The sequence below is a fragment of the Lycorma delicatula genome, chromosome 1, assembly GCF_047948215.1.
Source record: "Lycorma delicatula isolate Av1 chromosome 1, ASM4794821v1, whole genome shotgun sequence".
Taxonomy (NCBI): domain Eukaryota; kingdom Metazoa; phylum Arthropoda; class Insecta; order Hemiptera; family Fulgoridae; genus Lycorma; species Lycorma delicatula.
In genome coordinates this window covers 333,965,882-333,986,146 of record NC_134455.1, presented here as the reverse complement: position 1 = coordinate 333,986,146, position 20,265 = coordinate 333,965,882, and the positions used below count along the sequence as shown (strand labels likewise).

At 30.3% G+C, this 20,265-nt stretch overlaps 1 protein-coding gene across 1 annotated transcript in view; it reads left to right on the top strand.

Annotated features, from left to right (window-relative positions):
* The first annotated feature begins 9,400 nt into the window (after positions 1 to 9,400).
* Positions 9,401 to 20,265, top strand: part of 5PtaseI (inositol polyphosphate-5-phosphatase A) — a 161,418-nt gene continuing 150,553 nt past the window's right edge. Inside the window, exon 1 of the mRNA XM_075354957.1 lies at positions 9,401 to 9,629. Within this exon, the coding sequence (XP_075211072.1) occupies positions 9,564 to 9,629 (66 nt within the window). The 5' untranslated portion in view covers positions 9,401 to 9,563. The remainder of the gene's footprint in view (positions 9,630 to 20,265) is intronic.

Below are 20,265 nucleotides of genomic sequence, written 5' to 3'. Positions count from 1 at the left end.
GGGATCCTGAAGGTGATGATTTCATTTATCAGATCAAACCAACGGATAATAACACTTCTTACACTAAACGTTCGGTTTTATCAATTATTTCTTCGATCCTTTGGGTCTACTTGCTCCCGCAATCGTTTCCTTTAAGGTGTTCATCCAAAGTTATGGTGCGCTAACCTTCAATAGAATGAAGTTCTTCCTGCCCAACTAGCTGAAATATGGAATTCTCTGTATCCTCAACTCAAATCGTCAAGTGATTTTAGGATTCCTCGATTAGTTAAAATCAGTAGTTTCAGTATGAGTTATCAATTTTATGGATTTTGTGATGCAAGCAGCAGTGCATATGGTGCTTGTCTTTTCATCAGATCTGTTGATAGTAATGAAAACGTTGAAATCCTCCTGCTGTGTTCAAAATCTAGAGTTGCGGCTGTCAAACAAATCTCTTTTCCAAGGCTTGAGTTGAATGCTGCTCTTCTGTTATCTCATTTATCTAATAAGGTAAGTGTATTTTTGGTATAAGATTTGATTCAATTCATTTTTGGTCGGATTCTAAAGTAGTACTTTACTGGTGGTCTTCGCTTCCTAATAGATGGAAGATATTTGTCGCAAATAGAGTTTGCGAAATACAAGAGTTAACTAAAGAATGCTTATGGAAGCACGTTCCTTCAAAAGATAACCCTGCAGATGTCTTGTCACATGGTTGTGTACCAGATGTTTTAACCTCATTACCACTTTGGTGGAATGGTCCGTCGTTTCTGGAACAAAATGAGGATCCCTGGCCATCCAATCAGCCTATCATTTCTACGACTCCGTCAGATTCGCTCAAGGAAGAGAAGAAGCCTAGCAAAATGTTTTCAGCTGCTTTTTAAACAACAGAAACTTTAGAACTTTCAATACCATTTTCTTCGTTTGTACGAACATTAAACATATTTTCATATTGTCGTTTCATTTACAATTTAAAAAATAAAAATAATCGTATATTGTCAGATCTTTCACCGGAAGAAATCAATTTCACGTTGGAAATTCTTATTCGTCAAACTCAAGAATTGTATTTTGTTAAGGAATTAAGCGATTTAAAGAAAAATACGGCTGTATCGAAAAAAAGAAAATTAGTTTCTCTTAACTCATTTTTAGATCAAAATGGTGTTATTCGCGTTGGAGGTCGTTAAAATTTTTCAAATTTGTCGTTAAATTTATTATCGCATGTCGTTATCGATTATCGCATGGAGGATTACAAGTAATTCATTCGTCAGTTAGACAGAAATATTGGATTGTCAATTCTAAAATCATAGTTCGTTCAGTCATATATAAACGTTCATTAATAAAAACAGACTTACTAGGTAGCAGCTTATATAAAAAATATTGAAAGACTTTTGGAAAACATGGTCACACAAAAATTTATATTCCTTGCAGTAGAGGAATAAATGTAAAATTTCTAATAATAACATTTGTGTTGGCAATGTAGTTAGTTATAGTAAAAGAGAGTAATCTCCCTCCACTAATGTGGAAATTGGGAATAATTGTCAAGGTATAACCAGGTGATGATGGATTAGTTAGAGTAGCTGATGTAAAAACTAACAATACAATTATAAAAAGAACTATTAATAGATTAATTATTCTTCCAAAGTCAGATGTTTGTAATAACCTGAGTCATGCCAAATTTAATGAATAAAATTGTTTAATGTTTTGTCCATGTATTTGTTTATTTTTAATTTTCTTTTCTTTTGTAGTTTTTTGCCTTTGGCAATATTTGATTTATATTTAAGGTAGCTTCAATTTCTTATGCACTTTCAAGAAGTATAGTAAGATACATATAGTATAGTACAGTATGGTATAGTATAGTATAGTATAGTAAGATATAGTATTGTAAGAAGTATAGTAAGTAAGATTTTTATGTAATTATTTTTATATATTACTTTTCTTTTTTATATTACCTTTGCATTTTGTAATAATGTATCTTAGAATTATAATTTATTTTAATTATAATTAGTAGGCGGTGTGTTCCGGTCCTAGTTTGAGTCAGCTAGTGCTGCGCTCTAGTATCTAATAGCGCTGGCCTGCGAGTCAGTTTCATACTTTCATTCGAGTGACAAATCCCATCTGGCATGGTCATGTATTTCTTGGTCTAATGTGACTAGGATCCATTCAAGAGAAGAATCCCATCTGGCACGGTCATGCATTCTCTTAGTCTAATGTGACTTTTTTGTGTAGTATTTTAAGTGTGTAATGTGACAAAATTAAATTCAACTATTCTAGAAGAACATGGTTTCATCATTTCATCCAAATACCAATACAGTCCATACTAACTCTAAAGACTTAACACTGTTTTATCGTTTTTGGTACTGATTTTGTACTTAGGCCATTTTCCATCTAAATATCTGTGTCTTACCTCGAATCTGTGCTGGGTAGTTCATTGCTATTTCAGCTGGTCTGGAGCTGGTAACATTGCTCTGGTTTTTTCCAGTAGAGATAACCTTCTGGTTTTCTTCTCCTGCAGTACCACTAAAAGGACCATCATTTCTTGAGGTTTGATCTGCTAAAGCCTAAATTTCTTATTGTATATTTTCATCTTTCCCAATTGGTTTATAACTTTTTCCCCATTGGGTAGGTTGTGAGGTCAAACCTTTTTTTGATCCTCTTTCAGGTCAGGGAAGTGATTTCTTTTTTCTGCTGGCATTTGGCCAAAAACTATGTTTTTTGATTTTTCAGTTTTTGTTTCCCCCCTCCCCAGACACTATAATTACTTACACCACATAAAGATTTTATACCTGATGTCTACTCTGTAGTTAATTTTTAATTTTAGTTATTCTTAGATTACGTCTTTGGCTTCTTTATGAAACTTCAATATGTTTTAAGTGTCCGGAATGTAATAAGGGCTTTTACGGAAAGCAGAATCGGCTATACCTTGCGAAAACTGTGATGAAATGTTTCATGCATCTTGCATAGGTGTCAGGAATGAAGAGCTTGAATTCTTCTTCAGTGAAGATGGCAAGACGAACTACATGGGTGCAAATTGCAAAAAGAAGCCCAAAGATGATGGAATCCCTATATCAGGAAAAGAACTGTTATTAAAGAGATTGAAATGAAGAAAGTAGTTTATCCATTTTGATGAAGTGTAATTTCAATGACATTTTACCAATGCTTGTTGGCTTAAAAGAAGAGTTAAATAGGAAAGTAACGAATTTGACAACATTGTTGTCTGTTTGACAGTATAATCAAAGTTGAATAAGGAGAATAGTAGTTTGAAGATAAAGTGACTCAGCTGATGAATAGTAAATCAGCCATGATAAGTAATGAAGAAATTGGGTCTATGGTAGGTATTAATTGACAAGACAGGAAATGGAAGGCTAAGAGGAAAGAAAGACTTGAATTACCAGAAACAATATCTGGCTGCAGACATTTCTTCAGTATCGCTTGGTAATACTTCAGAGATTCATATTCCCAAGCTGGAGGGATTTTTTGCATTGGTATTTGGAACCGCATACAATGTAATACCTGTAACAGAGACAACATTTAATGAGAATTTGCTTACATCTGACTATTTTCCAAGTGGATGTAGTATATACTGTACATGATGCAGACAGGGATTTTGTGAGAACCAATAAAAAAACATAAGTGGTGGGCTTCGCAGGCAATTAGGATGTCGGTTTAGAGTTTCAGAAGGAAGAACTTCTTAGAACTTACTGCAGAATGTTTATGAGTGGAAATTAAAGCTAAGGAAGACTCTCATTTTTTAATTGAAAATTACTAAATCAGCCCAGATATCCATCCTGATATATTATTAAAATATTTTGATTTTCTGGAAGAAGCAATAGCTAACTCAATTATGGGTGATTTTAATTGGCAAATGGAAATCTGCTGAAGTACTGTACATCCTAATGCACCAAGCACACCTTACTACATTCAGTAAAAAAGTGGCAGTAATGTTTGATTTTATGGATAATCTGAACCTGTGCCAGTACAATGACTGTGAACCAAGAAGAGGGAAATCAATTCTTGACCTTCACCTTTTAAATTCAGATATCTTTGTGGATCTTGAAGACTGACTGGTAGCTATTATCATGCTCCCCATGATGCTCTGGTGATTATTGTACAATTTGAAGAAGTAGTAATTGACCATGCAAGAGAAATGTTGGATTATAAAAGAGTAGACTATTATGGGGGTTATATCAGATCATGAAGCATCTTGACTGGGCTGTGGTTTATAATGCTTCTTCTGTAAATGAGGCTGCAGACATTTTTTCTGTATCACTTGATAATGCGTTAGAGATTCATATTCCCAAGAGAAAGGTTTGACCAGGTGAATATCCTTCCTGCTTTCTGTAGAACTGATTAAATGCCTGAAGAAGAAAAAGAAAGCACATATGAAATGCAAGAGAAAAGCTTGGGAAAATGTTATGCGATTTTCGTGGAGTTGAGGAAGTAACTTAAGAGGTTGCTAAATACTGATCTTCAGAAGTGTGCTGATGAAGTAGAAAATAAAATTTGTATGAAGCCATCTAATATATTTAAATATGTCAACTTCTTTTTGAAAGAAGTAAGATGTGTCCGAAATTAAAAACAGACCATGAAATAATAACCAACAAGAAGAAAATAAGTTATGAATTTGAAGGATATTTTCAGTCAGTTTACCAAGCTGAAATATTGGATACTAACTCTGAGCATGACGGAATGCAGTGGGATATTGATTTACCAAGAGTCATTGTAATTGATGTGATTAAGGTAACTGGCAATTTGAGATTGCTTGCAGCTGCTGGTAATGATAATATTCTGCCTTATATAATTAAAGTTTTATGTAAGATAATAGCACCTGTTCCTTACACATATTTACAATAAGAGTCTAGAGAATGGAATTGATCCGGAAAGCTGGAAATTAGCAATAGCTTTTCCTGTCCTGAAGAAACGTGATTTGCAGTGTTAATAATTATCAACCAGTACCTATTCTGTGCATTACATCTAAAATACTTGAGAAGATCCACAGACATTTGTGTGACAAACTCAGTGGTACCATTAATAACAGGCAACATGGATTTATGGATAAAAAGGTCTACTACAACTAATTTGAATCAGTTGTTATCATTTTTTGCCCATGAACTTAAGAACAAAAACAGGTAGACACAGTTTCTGTAAGGCCTTTGATTCAGTTCTGCATAAGATATTGCTGGTTTTGGAATTCCTGGTAAAATGGATAAGAACTTACTTGTAAAGGAGAACATTTAGAATCAAGATGACTGGAGAGTTATTTGATGAATAAAATTCTATCTCTGGAGTGTCGCAAATCCAATTTAGGACCACTGTTTTTTATTTTATTTATCACTGATGTAACTATGAGTATTAAGAATAATATTCTTTTGTTTTCTGATGACATTAAGATTTATGGTTGTGTGAATAATACTGCAGACAAAAATAAATTACAGGAAAATATAGATTGAGTACACAAATGTTAATTGACAACAAGATGCCCTTAAACTTTGATGAAACAGTTGTAATGACATACTGATTGTTAAATATGGGTACTGGATTGCTAGTGAAAATACTAGAAGAACCATATAAGCAATCTGGATGTGCTTTTTGATACCAAATTGTTATTCACTGGCTATGTTGATAATATTGTCTATAAAGCCAGAAGAAATTTATAACTCCTTTGGATGGTAAGACAATTTTCCATAACAGATGATGATATTTGTGTAAGTCCATTGTCAGACCTGTGCTGGAGTATTACTTCACAGTGTGGAATTACAATAGTGACTACACTACAAACAAGATAGAAATAGTCCAGATGCTTGCTCTTAGCACTGCACCATCAAGGTTTGTATGAAAGGAGTCCATCGTATAAACAAAATTGTCAAACATTGGACATCTTCACTTACAAAACAGAAGGATTTCATATAACATAATGTTTACATACAAAATGTTTAACGATTATGTCAATGTTGATATTTCGAAGATTGGAATTCAAATTCCCAATGTAAATGTAAGAAGAAGGGACTTCTTTGTCTACAAAGATACAGGAAGGCAGAGTCCACTTGAGAAATGTGTCCAAGATTTTAAAAATAGATGTAAACAGAGTGACGTGGATTTTTTAATTCAAGACTTACTGAGTTCAAGAGGAGGCTGCTTGATGAAATTGTAAAAAGAAATTGCACAAAATAATTTATTTTTCATTATTTTTGTGTCTTTGAGGTTAGTAGTCTTTTTCTACTAGTTCGGTGTTTTTATAGAGTAGTTTATTTCTGTAATAGTTTTGTTGCTAATATCTCTTTCCCAATAGGTCAAGTGTAGTACTTTAAGGTTTTCAACTGTCCTACTGCACTTGCTTCTACATTAGTTACGTCACTCCACTTCTCTGTTTAGAGAAGAAACTCTTTCTTGGAGGTCGGGGAGACTATAATGGTTGATGTGGGGACCATCAAATTAAAGAAAAAAAAATGTAATATATTCTAATCTTTTGGTAAAAATGCTATTTCATTACACAAATGCAATTTCATTTGAGTTGATAAAACTCATTTGGACATCATGTTGGACTTAGGATTTACTTTTATACACCAAACATTAAAATGTATTAATTGTGCCATGTGAATATTGGTTTATTAATAAACGCTACAGAGGGTTTAGCCACATTGAATGTACAAATATAGTGTATATCTTTTTGATACAAGTCAGGTGAAGTCTTTATTATATTACCTGTAGAGATGTAACAAAAAATTCAAAAGTGATTTGTTTAAGTACTTGGATTTAAAGGCCTATGGTATGTTCAAATGGGATATCTGATAATTAGATTTACTGAATATGTCCTGAAGTATGCATCTTGTTGTTCAGTGAGCAATTACTTCATTCATTTACCTGAAAAGATTTGTTTGTGACCACCCTAATATTCTTTGTGTGTTAAATGTTGCTTGTTTTTACAATAAGTTCAAGCTATTATTTTGGTCAGGTATTCCAGAAAGCATTAATTATTCATTTAATTTACTTGTGTAGTTAGTCTCACTTTTAATAAATTTTTCTTCTGGACTCTGAAAACAGGTTTCTAACATATTTTTTTTCATAACATATAATTTTTCATGGTGTGATCTAACTGCATAAACACAAAAAGGTGCTCTTAATCCATTTTGGTCTCTAATGTTACAAATGGTGTAGTGGTTAAATTTATAGATCTTGATCTGGTGAAAGTGTGCAGCAAGGCAGTTGTGCTCTGTGTTATGGCAGTTGTGCCATTAGCCATTTTTAAATTGCAATGCTTTCGTTGTTTGTAGGAAGATGAAATGTTGGCATCTTGTACTTTGTTTTTTTATCAATCTTCTAACAGTACTGAATGTGAATGGTGTTTGTTAAGCTTATAGTATAGTACCTGAGGATATAATGGGGAAAATAGTTTTTTCACTTATTTTTGAAATTGATCAATCTGAAAATTCTCAAGCATTTACTCAAAATGTATATTTCATTTGATTAAAAAATAATTGCTTCTTTTCTGTTTCAGATGTATTGATGAGATTTTTCACAACCTAATGGAGACCATTTCTGGTCAAAATGATTCCATCTGATTTGGAACATTTTTTTTTTGGGAATTGTTTTAATAGAATTAGCAAGTTAAATAGGAGTCTTCAGGGACATCAGATTGAGAATTTCTTTGCTCATTTAGTCTGGAGAATATTTTTACCTCAATTAAAAAAAAAAATAGCAATATTTGTGTTCAGTGTAATCAGTAAATGGCCTGTATAAATTGAAGATAAAATACTGGACTTGTTTTTACACCTCCATAATTAACCATAAGCATTGCTTTGTGTGGTTTCTAAATGGTGATAATAGATTTTAGTCTTTCATTGACTTTGTTTATTATTTTTATTACATGATTTTTCCCAGGTAGTCTACAGTCCATGTATAACTTCCATACTTATGCACCCACTTTTTAATAAAATGAAGTAGATATAATCAGTTCATGACTGGTAGAGTCATTTTTAATTATTGTGTTAATTTTTATGTTGAAAATATGATTTTTGAGATATACTGAGAAGTATTGGTAAATACTTTTGGAGGAATAATTATATGCTAATAAACCCACTCCATAAAAAATGTAAGACCACATTCAGTTTTTTCTTTGGTTAAATGTTGTTTGGCACTGGTTTAAGCTGAAGTCTGTATGACTTCATATCTTTGGCAAAAAATCTGTATACTTTGGTAAAAATTCCTATCTTCTTTTCCAGCATGTCCAGAGAATGTATTCCAATTATAGTGTACTCACTATAGGCCCTGTTAAGAACTTCAGTACTGGTTGTAGTCAAATTTATGCCACAAACAAGTTGGGATCTCAACATGGAAAAATATGGGCACATATGAAATTGTCATTTTTATCTTCCATCTGTTGGTAAATAAATTTTTAAAGTAGTGTAAGATACAAATATGTAGAAAACAGTAATTACTATAAAATTGTATAATATAAATTGAGTTTATATATCCACAACAAAAGGTAAATCAGACTGAAAAAAGGAGTGAGATATGGTATGCTGTTAATAATTTCAGTTTTATGTGACACCAGAGTTGTGTCTAATGTTTGTCAACAGCATGTAATAAATGGCCATCCTATATTTTTTCAGCTGCAATAATAGTATCTTAAGTGAAAATTAAGATTTGCATAGAATCATATGCTTATGGATGAGTGACGTAGTTATGTTAAAAAGGCAAGAATAAAGACAGGATCATAGATGTCTGGGTCCTTATCTGTTTTGAAGACTGTATGACTGCTATTCAGTATCATGGGTACTACACCCTGACAGGCAAATGTGTACTTATCAGTCCTGGAAATCAGATTTACACAAAGTTATAGATTAAAGCTTTCTTGTTAAACAAACATTCATGTTTGGTGTAAATGCTTATTAAAACAGTTTATTTTATACTTTTCCTGTTGTAAACTGTTTCTAATTTTTGTAGTTGTTTTTGTTTTTTTTTTTTCAGTTTTCCTCTACTTAGTACTGTAGACTTGCACGCAGGCAAAATAATTGGTTAAAGTGAATAAAATAGTTAATTTATAATTTATTATTTTTGTTTAAATTATGACAACAAAATAGAATATAAAAAAATATTTATGAGGCAAATCTTTTATTCTTTGTGAATCGTGGTCAGCACAAGCTTCAACTCTCCCGCTAAATCTGATGCCATGCGTCGTCTGCTTCCAAGAGGTGTTTTAGTTATCAATATCATTACGGAAAGTAAAGTGATGTGAGTTATTTCATTAATGTTACAGAATCTGCTGTTACTGGAGTGTGATTTAAGTTGTTTTATACTCTTTACTTCGCTTACAAACGTAATAATCGTCAAGAAATTAGCATTTATAAGGTCAAAGTTTAATTGTTCCGTTTCGTGAGGAGTCAGGATTTTAAAAGCTGCTATTGACGTCAATAGAAGTGGGCGTGGCTAACCAAGCACGTCGATGTAGCTTGTTTTCAATGGAGATGTTCTGTGTTTTTTCGAAAATGGGTATTTTTCAAATTACATAACCCAAAAATTTTAGTGCCACGGTTAAAAGATAATTCAATTAACCGTATTACCTAATACAATCTGCATTTTACTTATCTACAAGAATGGCTCAAGAAAAAATTACACAAGTCCTGCTCGTCACCGCTAACGTTGGGTCAATTTTTGAAGATGTAAGTAGTATTCAGTGTTTCAACCGTTATTATAAAACTATAAACAGAAGTTAGAAATTTTGGTTTGGATCAATGAAAATGGTATTAATCCTTAATTTTTCTTTTTAATTAAACGTGAATATGTCTTTTTATTTTCCCTAACCTTAATGTGTTGATAAGATATATAAACATTTAATGTTTTAACTACAAACAACATTGATTTGCAATGACAGATTAGCTCAACATTAAAGGTTGCATGAGCTATATATTAAATTGTCGGAATTTTTATTATTATAAATCCATTACTAAGAAGGCAAAAATTAAATTAAAAGATTTTGTATGTATTCTCATGCTCGCGCACATGTATATGTGTACGCGTGTTATGAGTATCGACATTCTTAAATGAAATTCCTCTTTTAGGGAGTATTTATTTATTTATTGTCGCCGCCCTTTTGATGATCACGTTTAATTTATCATGTTTACGGAAGTGACCCCTTCAGATTTTATTTTCCGAAGTAATTATTTACAAATTTTCTGAAGAAAGAGAAGAAAAGTCTGATCATGTTTCAGTCATACAGCCATCAACTATTCGAACTGTTTTTATTCTTAAGTTAAAATTCTGATTACACAGGATGAGTGGAAATTATACATGCATATGAGAACATTTGGTTGGAGTATTAAAAATTGTAGTACTAAATTTTATATTAAGCTTACTTTTTATGATCATTTGTTTACTGATGTGATGCTGATTTTAAATTATTTTATTTTTATGTTAATTTAATTTTAAATATTTTTTCCTTTTAATAATTATAGCAAACCCGTTTTTGTTATAAAATTTATCAAAAGTGTTTGCTACTTTTGTGCAACAGCCCCATATATATATATATATATATATATATATATATATATATATATATATATATATATAGATAGACAGAGAGAGAGAGAATATTTACTGTTCAGACAATTATATATACCCTATATTCTCAATCTATTGCATTTGTTAAATTTTATGTATAATAGTTGTCCCTTGATTTACCCTGATTTACCCTAACCTCCCATTGATTTGCATTATAAAATTCCTTTAGTGTTGAGAGAAAAATTATCGATTCAAACTGGTTAAGAAGTTTATGATATTTTACTATCAAATAAAGTTTTATCTGATATATTTGTACAACTATAGTCTTTTTTAACTTGTTCAACATTATTCCACTGATAAGATGCTCTCGCTTTACAATATATGAATACATTTTTCTGTCCTGTAGTATGCTAAGGAGAGCTCAGTGTTATTTTTTTATAGGTTTATGTATGTATAACCCACCGGGTTGGTCTATTGGTGAACGTGTCTTCGCAAATCAGCTGATTTCGAAGTCGAGAGTTCCAACATTCAAATCCTAGTAAAGGTAGTTAGTTACTTTTATATGGATTTGAATATTAGATTGTGGATACCGGTGTTCTTTGGTGGTTGGGTTTCAATTAATCACACATCTCAGAAATGGTCGACCTGAGACTGTACAAGACTATACTTCATTTACACTCATACATATCCTCTGAATTAATACCTGACGGTAATTCCTGGAGGCCAAACAGGAAAATAAAAGCTTTATAAATGTAGGTGAGATAATTTGTACTTTTCAAGAACCTGAACTTTTGATCTGATTTTCTTAAATTTGCTATCAAAACATTTATATGAGAATGATGATTACTGGGTATTATAACTGTGAGTCTTGCTGAAGTAAAGTATTTTTAATTATAAAAATTAATATCTTTATGATCAGTGAACTCGGATTTTAATTCTGGAATTCTTTTAAAACAAAAAAAAAACACATTTACTTGCAACAGCCATTATTAATGATAGTTGTTGTTGTTGCATTGCTGTTACAAGATAACAGTCACTGTTATCTTTTATTAATAATTCTCGCAACCTTGGATAAACCTTTTACTTTTCAAATTAATTTATGTTAGGTAATTTATAACATAGTTATTTTTAAAAACACACATGTATTTCAATTAATGTTTATTGTAAACAAAATTATTTTCAGTTGAACTAATTTGGCTTTACAAAATTTGGCCTTAAGTAATTTTCAAATGAAACATGAATTTCAAGTGCTTGAAATTATATTCCCAGAAAATATATCATTGGTGTGATCCAGTTTCTTCTTTACTGGTTGTAAATAGTTTTATTTTTAAAAATTCTGTTGTTGAACTGATAAAAAACCGTCTTGGTTTGTGGTTAGATCATATGATTTAATACCATTCAGCTATTGATTTAGTGACATTTACATGCTTTAATAAAATGCCTACATATTTAAAAAATTTAATTTTTATTTTTTATATCTTAATACATATATCCATTTTATATAAAGTTGTTTTCTAATTGTTATGTACAATATGCTTGATTCTATGGGTGAATGTGTTGGTCAATTTTTTACTTGTAGTATTTAGTGCAGTTCTGTGTTTGATTTGTGCTGCTAGTTTTTGTGTGTTTATTGTTATATGCTTTGTTTAATATGTTATGTGGTCTTTTGTATTTTTTTGTGATTTATTGATGCTATTTTATAATATGTTTATTAATGCAGCAGCATTTGGTGTGCGAAAGAATGAAAGTATAGAATTATTGTTACTTTTATCTTTCATTTTGTTAGTATGTTTTTATGTGATTATATATAAGTGGTTCTCAGGTTTATGAATGGAATGATTTTGTTTAGGACATATAGCAACAAAACTTACATAATTCTAACATACATCAACATGAAAAATTGTCTCAAAAATTTACAAAACTTTCAGGAAAGAAGGTTACTTCCCTTCCTTGCGTTATCTTTTATCTACCGAAATAAAGTGTACTTTTATTTGTCTGCTGAAGTTCAAACTAATCTCATTCATCAAGTATTCAAAAAATCTGATCTTCTCTTGAAATGTGATGTGAATGCAAAATAGGACAGATTAATTTGATTATCGAATTGGGCAAACACCAAGATATTTGTTTTTTTTTGTGGGCGAAAAACGCCTGGGCGTTATCATCGCCCGGTAGTTATTATTAAAAGGGTAAAATAACTCCAAAATAATAAACCATAAAAGGTGTAAACGTAATATTAATCATATAATAAAAATGTACTAAAACAATATTTGTTGGGGCTCCATCAGAGGCCTTCCAACAGGCAAATCACAATTGGCCAGTAAGAACGTATTTTCACTTTACACCAGAGATGTAGGATATTTTTTAAAAATATGTATGTACAAAACTATTTTAAAGAAATATATATATATTTCTTTATTCCATAGTAGCTCAAGAATTATTGCCCCAGTTGTAAGTAAAAGTAAGTTATAATAAAACATTTTGAATACACAGGGTTCTATCATGACAATGATATTCATGCACAATTTAAAAAAAGTAAGATACAAAATATAAGGTATTAACCCTGCTCTTGTTCCTATTTATGACAATGAGCAATGTTATTTAATAGTCATGAAACCTCTATAGCTAGTTTAGTTTAGCTCTATTGCTATTTTAGAGAAGCTCATGATTAGAAATTGTATGACTTCTTCCTTCTTCATTTGTTATAAATACTTTATTTACATTTTCTGTAAACATGTTGATAAAATTATTGCATGCATTATTTCTCATGTACTACTACTCTGCCGTACACTAGATAACAATAAACCCAGATAACTGGAAACAATTTTGCAGGTTTTTTTTATAATTTGTTCAAAATTATATTTGTAATAATATATATTTGATTATGCTGTTGTAAATAGCTAAAGTGCTATAGTTCGCTATATGTTGTTAATGTAAATAATTTATATTTAATAAATTAAATAGTGTTTTCAATTAATGAAATTTTATAAAGCACTATATTTTATCATAATATGCTGATTCTGATTCATAATTCAGAAATTTTCATTTACGACTGTTTAATAATAATGATTCATTTAAAGTTGGATCATTAACTGTGTCGATCATTAGTTAGTTGATCATTAACTATATTTTTCTGTTAGAAAAACTTTTTTATGGTTTTTCTTTGATACTTTGTTCACATTAACCCTCAAACTCAACCCATACTATGGCACAGTAGAATTTCTGATAAGAAATCCAAGTCTTTCCAGGAAAACAGCATGTAACACCTTAATCATCCTGAGGAAAGAAAACAATTAAAATAATCTTTTAACCTTAACTACTGTGTTAATGAGAGACTTATTAATTATTTTAAACAATATCTGTTAAATATTAATCAGTAAGGTGAGAGTAAGATATTTTATCTTACTCACATGGGGTACATCTGTCATTATATGGTAATACACATTTGGCATTAGTGCTCTCAATGTTCCTAGAGTGATTGTGAAACTGCTGACAAAAGATAAGTAACAGAGTATCAGATTCCTGCATATGGAACCTGAAAATCAGTTAACTCGGTAGTCATATAGACATGTCTATGTATAATATAAATAAAGAGGACCTCACCCACTCTCCTGTGCATGCAGTAGTTTGAGCCTTGGACAGATTGAATGCAGAATATTAATTCTCCTTTCACAACAAAAACTCTCAAAGCTAGGATCCCAAGAAATTTCTTTCAAATATCCTCAATTTCATTTTTGTAACATATTGGTAGTTTCATACAACTGAACAGTATTTTAGAATAGGTTTAACCACAGTTGAGTTTAGCCACGCCAGTGATTTTGAAGTCAACCCACCGGGTTGGTCTAGTGGTGAACGCGTCTTCCCAAATCAGCTGATTTGGAAGCCGAGAGTTCCAGCGTTCAAGTGCTAGTAAAGCCAGTTATTTTTACATGGATTTGAATGCTAGATCGTGGATACCGGTGTTCTTTGGTGGTTGGGTTTTCAATTAACCACACATCTCAGGATTGGTCGAACTGAGAATGTACAAGACTACACTCATACATTTCATCCTCATTCATCCTCTGAAGTATTATCTAAACGGTAGTTACCAGAGGCTAAACAGGATAAAGAAGAAGAAGAAGAAGAAGTGATTTTGAAGTCTGGAAACCTTGAGTTAACCAAATTATTAATTCTAGATTTTCGCTTGGAACAAGATACCATTATTTAAGTTATTATTTTATTATTCAGGTAACCTGTCTATTACCTGAATAATAGCTTACTTTAAAAAAAAAAACCCTAATCATTAACTTTACTCTTATACATATTTTATGGACATGTGTTGGTGTGAGAAAAAACATTTTTTTTATGTGAAAATGTATCCATGTATTACTTGGATGAATTTTAAAAAAGGCGTTCAAATTGTCTCAGGATCTTCAAGGTATTGGCATTTTTTATGCTTCATGGTTGTAACTTGCATTGTAAACAGAGATATAAAAGTGAAATAAAAAATAAATTTGGTAGACTCTAAAAGTGTTAGAGTAGAAACATGAAGTCTTATCAGTGAAGTCTGATCAAAACATTTTCTATATTAGAGGTAACAGTCTTCCATTTAAATAGAGATCCATTTTCAAGCCCTGCAAATTAGTATAAAAAAATAATATCGGGGACTGTCAAATGCCTTTCCTGAAGTCAAAATATTCTTACCACTTATTTATTTCAATTTAAGTAACGAAGAAAAACAAAAAATTTTAACCAAATTTGTATTAGTTGACCAACTATTGATAAATACACTCTGGAAAGAAACAGTTAATATTAAAAGTTTTTTTTTTTAATGCTCGTCAGGACAGTAAGAACAGAAATAGGTTGTGTGCATATCATTCCTCACATTTGTTTAGGATAGGAAAAGCCAACTCTTCCATTATTTGAAAATTCACTTTTTTCAAACTTATCAGAAACATTTACTGGAATAGTTGCATATAATTCTCCATTTCTTTAACCATAAAAGTAGGATGTCATCTAACCCCATCACAGGTCTTTATCAAAGTGACTTAATTCCAATCTTCACCATCTTTCCCATGATATATGAAACACCAAACAATAAGTCACTAGATTTAAAATCATCAACAGGAATCGCAGATCTGTAGATAAAGCTAAAGTAATAACCAAAGCATTCACAAGTCTTTTCTCATTGTTGATTAGCTCAACATGAATATTGATGGCAGTGAACAGATGTCGTAGTACTTTTTGATTTTTTTTTTTTCTTACATTCTTAAGTTCATCAAACATTTTAATCTGATAGAGTTAACAGATTTTCCTTACAGTTAGTGCACCATAAAATACAGGCCGATTATTTACACCAGTATAACTTTTGTGGCCATTTAATTAAACAGTAATTCATAGATTCTCATTGATAATGATAAAAATAATAATGTTAATGAGTGAAGTTTAAAACTGTTGCTGTTCAAAATGTATGATAATCATCTGATTAATTTGCCTGTTTAACTGTCTCAACTTTTAAATTAATGTTTATTCAGTTCAGTTATTATATAAAAAATGATAATTAACAATCTTCAATGTCTGTGTAATGGTTGATATAGGTGTGAGTTCATAAATAATAAAAATATAAGTTAATATTATATGATATCTTTTAATGAATTTTAAGTTAACTGTTCTATCAATATTAATATCATTAAAAATTGATCCAACCAAAGTAATTAAGTTTGACCTAATTGAATTTGATTTAATTTAATCATTTAAATTAGATTGTATGTCAATCACCCTATTATCAAATGATATGCCAAACTTGCAATCTGATATTCACACTTAGGGCTGTTCAGACAGCCAAATCCTTACATATGATTTTAATCCATATTTTGAGATTATATTTTTAATTTAATTTAAGTATTCTTAGCTGTTACATTCATATAATTATGTTTGTATAAATTATTATTTTATTATTTCATACAATGCTGTTTTCTTATACTGAAAAATTATTTGTAGAGTATTGGAATGTAATAGAATTAGGATGTTTCTCCACTCCTGATGAATAATATATCATAAGATACTCCTGAAAAAGAGAAAATATTTGGTTTTATTTTAAAAACTTGTAAAGAATGATAGAAATTAACTATTAATACAATATCAGACTTGAAGTAATTTAATTATTTACCACTTAACATTTTGCAAGTTGCACTAGGAAAACATTCAGTTTGAAAATATTACATTGTAGGAGCCCACCTTAATAATTAGCAGTTCATGTAACTATATTATTTTTGAAATTAAAAGAATCTGTAACATTTGTGAAGTAGACTTCAGTTTATCACTGCATAACATGCTCCACATGAGTATGAAAAGACATTAAATGCAGACCTTTGAAGTGTTATATTAAAATTTATATATATATATATATATATATATGTGTGTATGTGTGTGTGTGTGTGTGTGTGTAATTACATTCATAATTTATGTAGTTTAATATTAGTTATGTATAGATTATGTAGTTTAAGTCCCACATTGGTGTTATAAATTCAAAATTTTTATCTTGTACATTGTGAAAATGTTCCCATTTACAAATCTACTTGATACAACTTCAGAAAACTTACACAAAAAAACATTGCACGGGCTTCATAAATAAACCAAGAAACTTCAACATAACATCATTCAATAGCAAATATTCTGGTATCAAAACTTTTTTCACCTTTCATAAAAGATTAATAATGAGCTCCTGAGACTAAAAATTTGGAATTGAAATAAAGTTAACATTTTTATCTTGAACTGTATATTCATGTGGCCTATTTAAAAAAAAAGTTGAATTACTACTGACGGGTCTTATGTGTAGATGGACCTATCCTTTATTCTTGTATTTTTCAGTGCAATTAATTTAAAAGACTGATGGATTGTAGAGAATAGAAAATGGATATCTTATTGATTGTTATGTTATGCAACTAAAAAGATTAACAGCTTTTTTTTCAGGCTGTTTTAAAAAAGAAATCTTTTTAAATTTATACATATGAGAGTATGTAAAACAAGTTTTTGTTTTTACATTTTTTTAAATATAGAGCTTTTTATTGGCATTAATGCTTAAAAATACGAGTTATTTTTAAAGTAATAATTTACACTAAAATTAAGTAGTTTTAATTACACATTATCTTAATCACTTAATTTATAGTTAACATTACCATAATCGTAACTTATCTACAACTTGTATGTATCGTTCTGTAAATGTTGTAAATTTAACTGCTTTGACTTCATAATTTAATTAAGTTTATACTGTCATTTATAAATATAGGTAAAAATTTAAGCTTTCTTAGTTATGAAAAGAATTTGCTATCATATAATTTGTTCAAAATAAAGGTGATAATAAAGAATTTTATTAATTGATGAATTATTGTATGAAAATGGCTACTTGAATTTGAAGGGAACAACTAATTTTATTTATGTGTTGTAAATAATATCTCAATTGATCACTGTTATTTATTAATTTTACTGGTATATTCTGTTTTGTTGTGAAGAACTATTGATTTGATTTTGTTAAGTTTAAATAAACTTTTGTAACTACTATGTTGCTCAATTAAATTTTTTTCATGGCATATTTGTCTGTAGATGTAAATTTGACACTTATTTTAATAGAATTATCTATCTGGCAATGAATTTGGCTGAAATTTAATTGACTATTACAATATGATGGATGTATTTTAATTTTCTTAAATCAATTTTTTCTGGCTTATACATCAATTTCTCTAGTGCATCATTAGATTTTGTAAAGCAGCCTCTGTTGTCATTGAAGAGGCAGTCAAGACTACAGTCTGATGACATTATGAACACAAAATTAATGAAGTCTGATAAAAAATGTGTGTAAATATTTTAATTGTTTATAATCTCGGGTTTTATTTATGTTTTTATGGTCATAAAATGCTTTTAACTAATTTTTATTTATTTCTTAATTTCTATTTTTGTTTTATAAAATTGTTAATTGAAATTATATTGTATGACAATACAGTATAATTAAATGTAGTGCGGTAGTTATACGTGGGGTTTTTGTTGTGAATACATTTATCATTGCGTGATAGGTTTTTTCATTAATTCATTTGTTTACACAGTTGTATGTAATGGATATTCTAGGTTTTTATAATCAGGTCCGGGTTTTGTCAGCATTACACATATCACAATCTGTTCTAATTTTGATTACTTTTTATTTATTGACTTCTTAGAGCACCTTATAAATCTACTATGAGAATCACATTGCAAACATAACATTTCTTAAAACTACTAATTCCAAAAAATATTTTGAGAGTATTGCTCTTTATTTTTTGTGAATGGAAAAACTTATTTTTTTAACTTTCTCTCTTCCCATAATTTCATGGTGTTATTTATTTAGTAGCTTGTTTAATATAAATCGCTTTTTTATAATTTCCATACAATGTGTGACAACAGTTATGATGATAAAACTTATTTATACATTGTTGTTATTATTTTTTTTTTGTTTCTTTATTTTCAGATTTTTTTAAATTATTTCTAAGTGAAAAACTACATCTCTACTTTTTATATTTGCATAATGGTTTGAAATTAATTTTACTAAAAGTCAGCTATAACTGATTTATCTTCTTAGGGGTAATTGACCATATAAAGTTATTCTTGTTGTTGCATTGTTGCTTGATCCTTTACAAAAAAAAAATTCTTGCTGTATTTATTACCTTTCATGTTAGAAGTTTAAATTAATTATTATTTTTTGTATATCAGCTGTATTTTTTACACAATGTTTTTTTTTTAAATTCAAAGGATTTATGGAATTATAATTAGCTCATCTTCAGTTTGTCCTGTTAACATGGGGTTAAAAGCAATTATTATTTTTTTTTTTTAAGAGAAGGCTATAAGAATGGTTGTGTGAAATCTTTACCTAAACCAAGGTGTTGGGGTGAAATTTGAACAAAAGAAATTGAGACTTTTTCCTCCAAAAATATTTTCATGCATTTCTTTTAAACAATTATACTCAAATATTTGTACTTTCATATCAAAATTTTCTCATAAAAAATTTTAAAGCATATCAAGTCATGCTCCTCATTCCTTAAAAAAATTTACATTTTGTAACAATCTCCCACCATAGCTCATGGTCCTCTGCCATTCAAATCAATCTGCCTAACCTTTGTCCAGTCGCCTCTTCAGTTTGGTTCAACCATTTTTTCAGCAATCTTCTGTGTGTGACCTACTGCCCTCGATTTTTTCCTGTATGATTACCTTCTCAAGATTTTTGCCAGGCCTACAGTCTGTATGGCCAAAAAAGCCGAGTATGTGCTGGAAGCATATTGCAGATAACCTCTGTATACCCAGCTCATTTATGAGTTGTTTGCCCTCTTTTTTGCCCATGTAATACAGAACATTCTTCTATAGACACTCATTTCAAATGCATCAATTCTTCTCCAGTCTTCCACCTTGATGTCTAGGTCTCAATACCATATTTGACTGCTGGGAAGACTAGTACCTGAAGCAGTCTCAACCTTGTACTCCTCATGATTGCCCTTGCCTTCCAAATAGCTGTCATAAGCACCTCGTTCACCCAGATAACTCTTCATATTTCAGCCAGTGAGCCCCCAGCTTTATCTTTTGTTTATCCTAAATATACAAAATGGGAACGCGGTCCGCCTTTTCAAAATCACACAGCATGTCATTGACTGGAATGATGTTGGCTGTGTCTACGATCATAACTTTTGTTTTTTGGACATTTAATTTCAGCCCTAGCACCTCACTTTCTTGCTGAACTCAGTCAAGGATATGTTTCATTTCAAATTCAGATCCTGCAAACAGGGTCATAACATCAGCAAAACC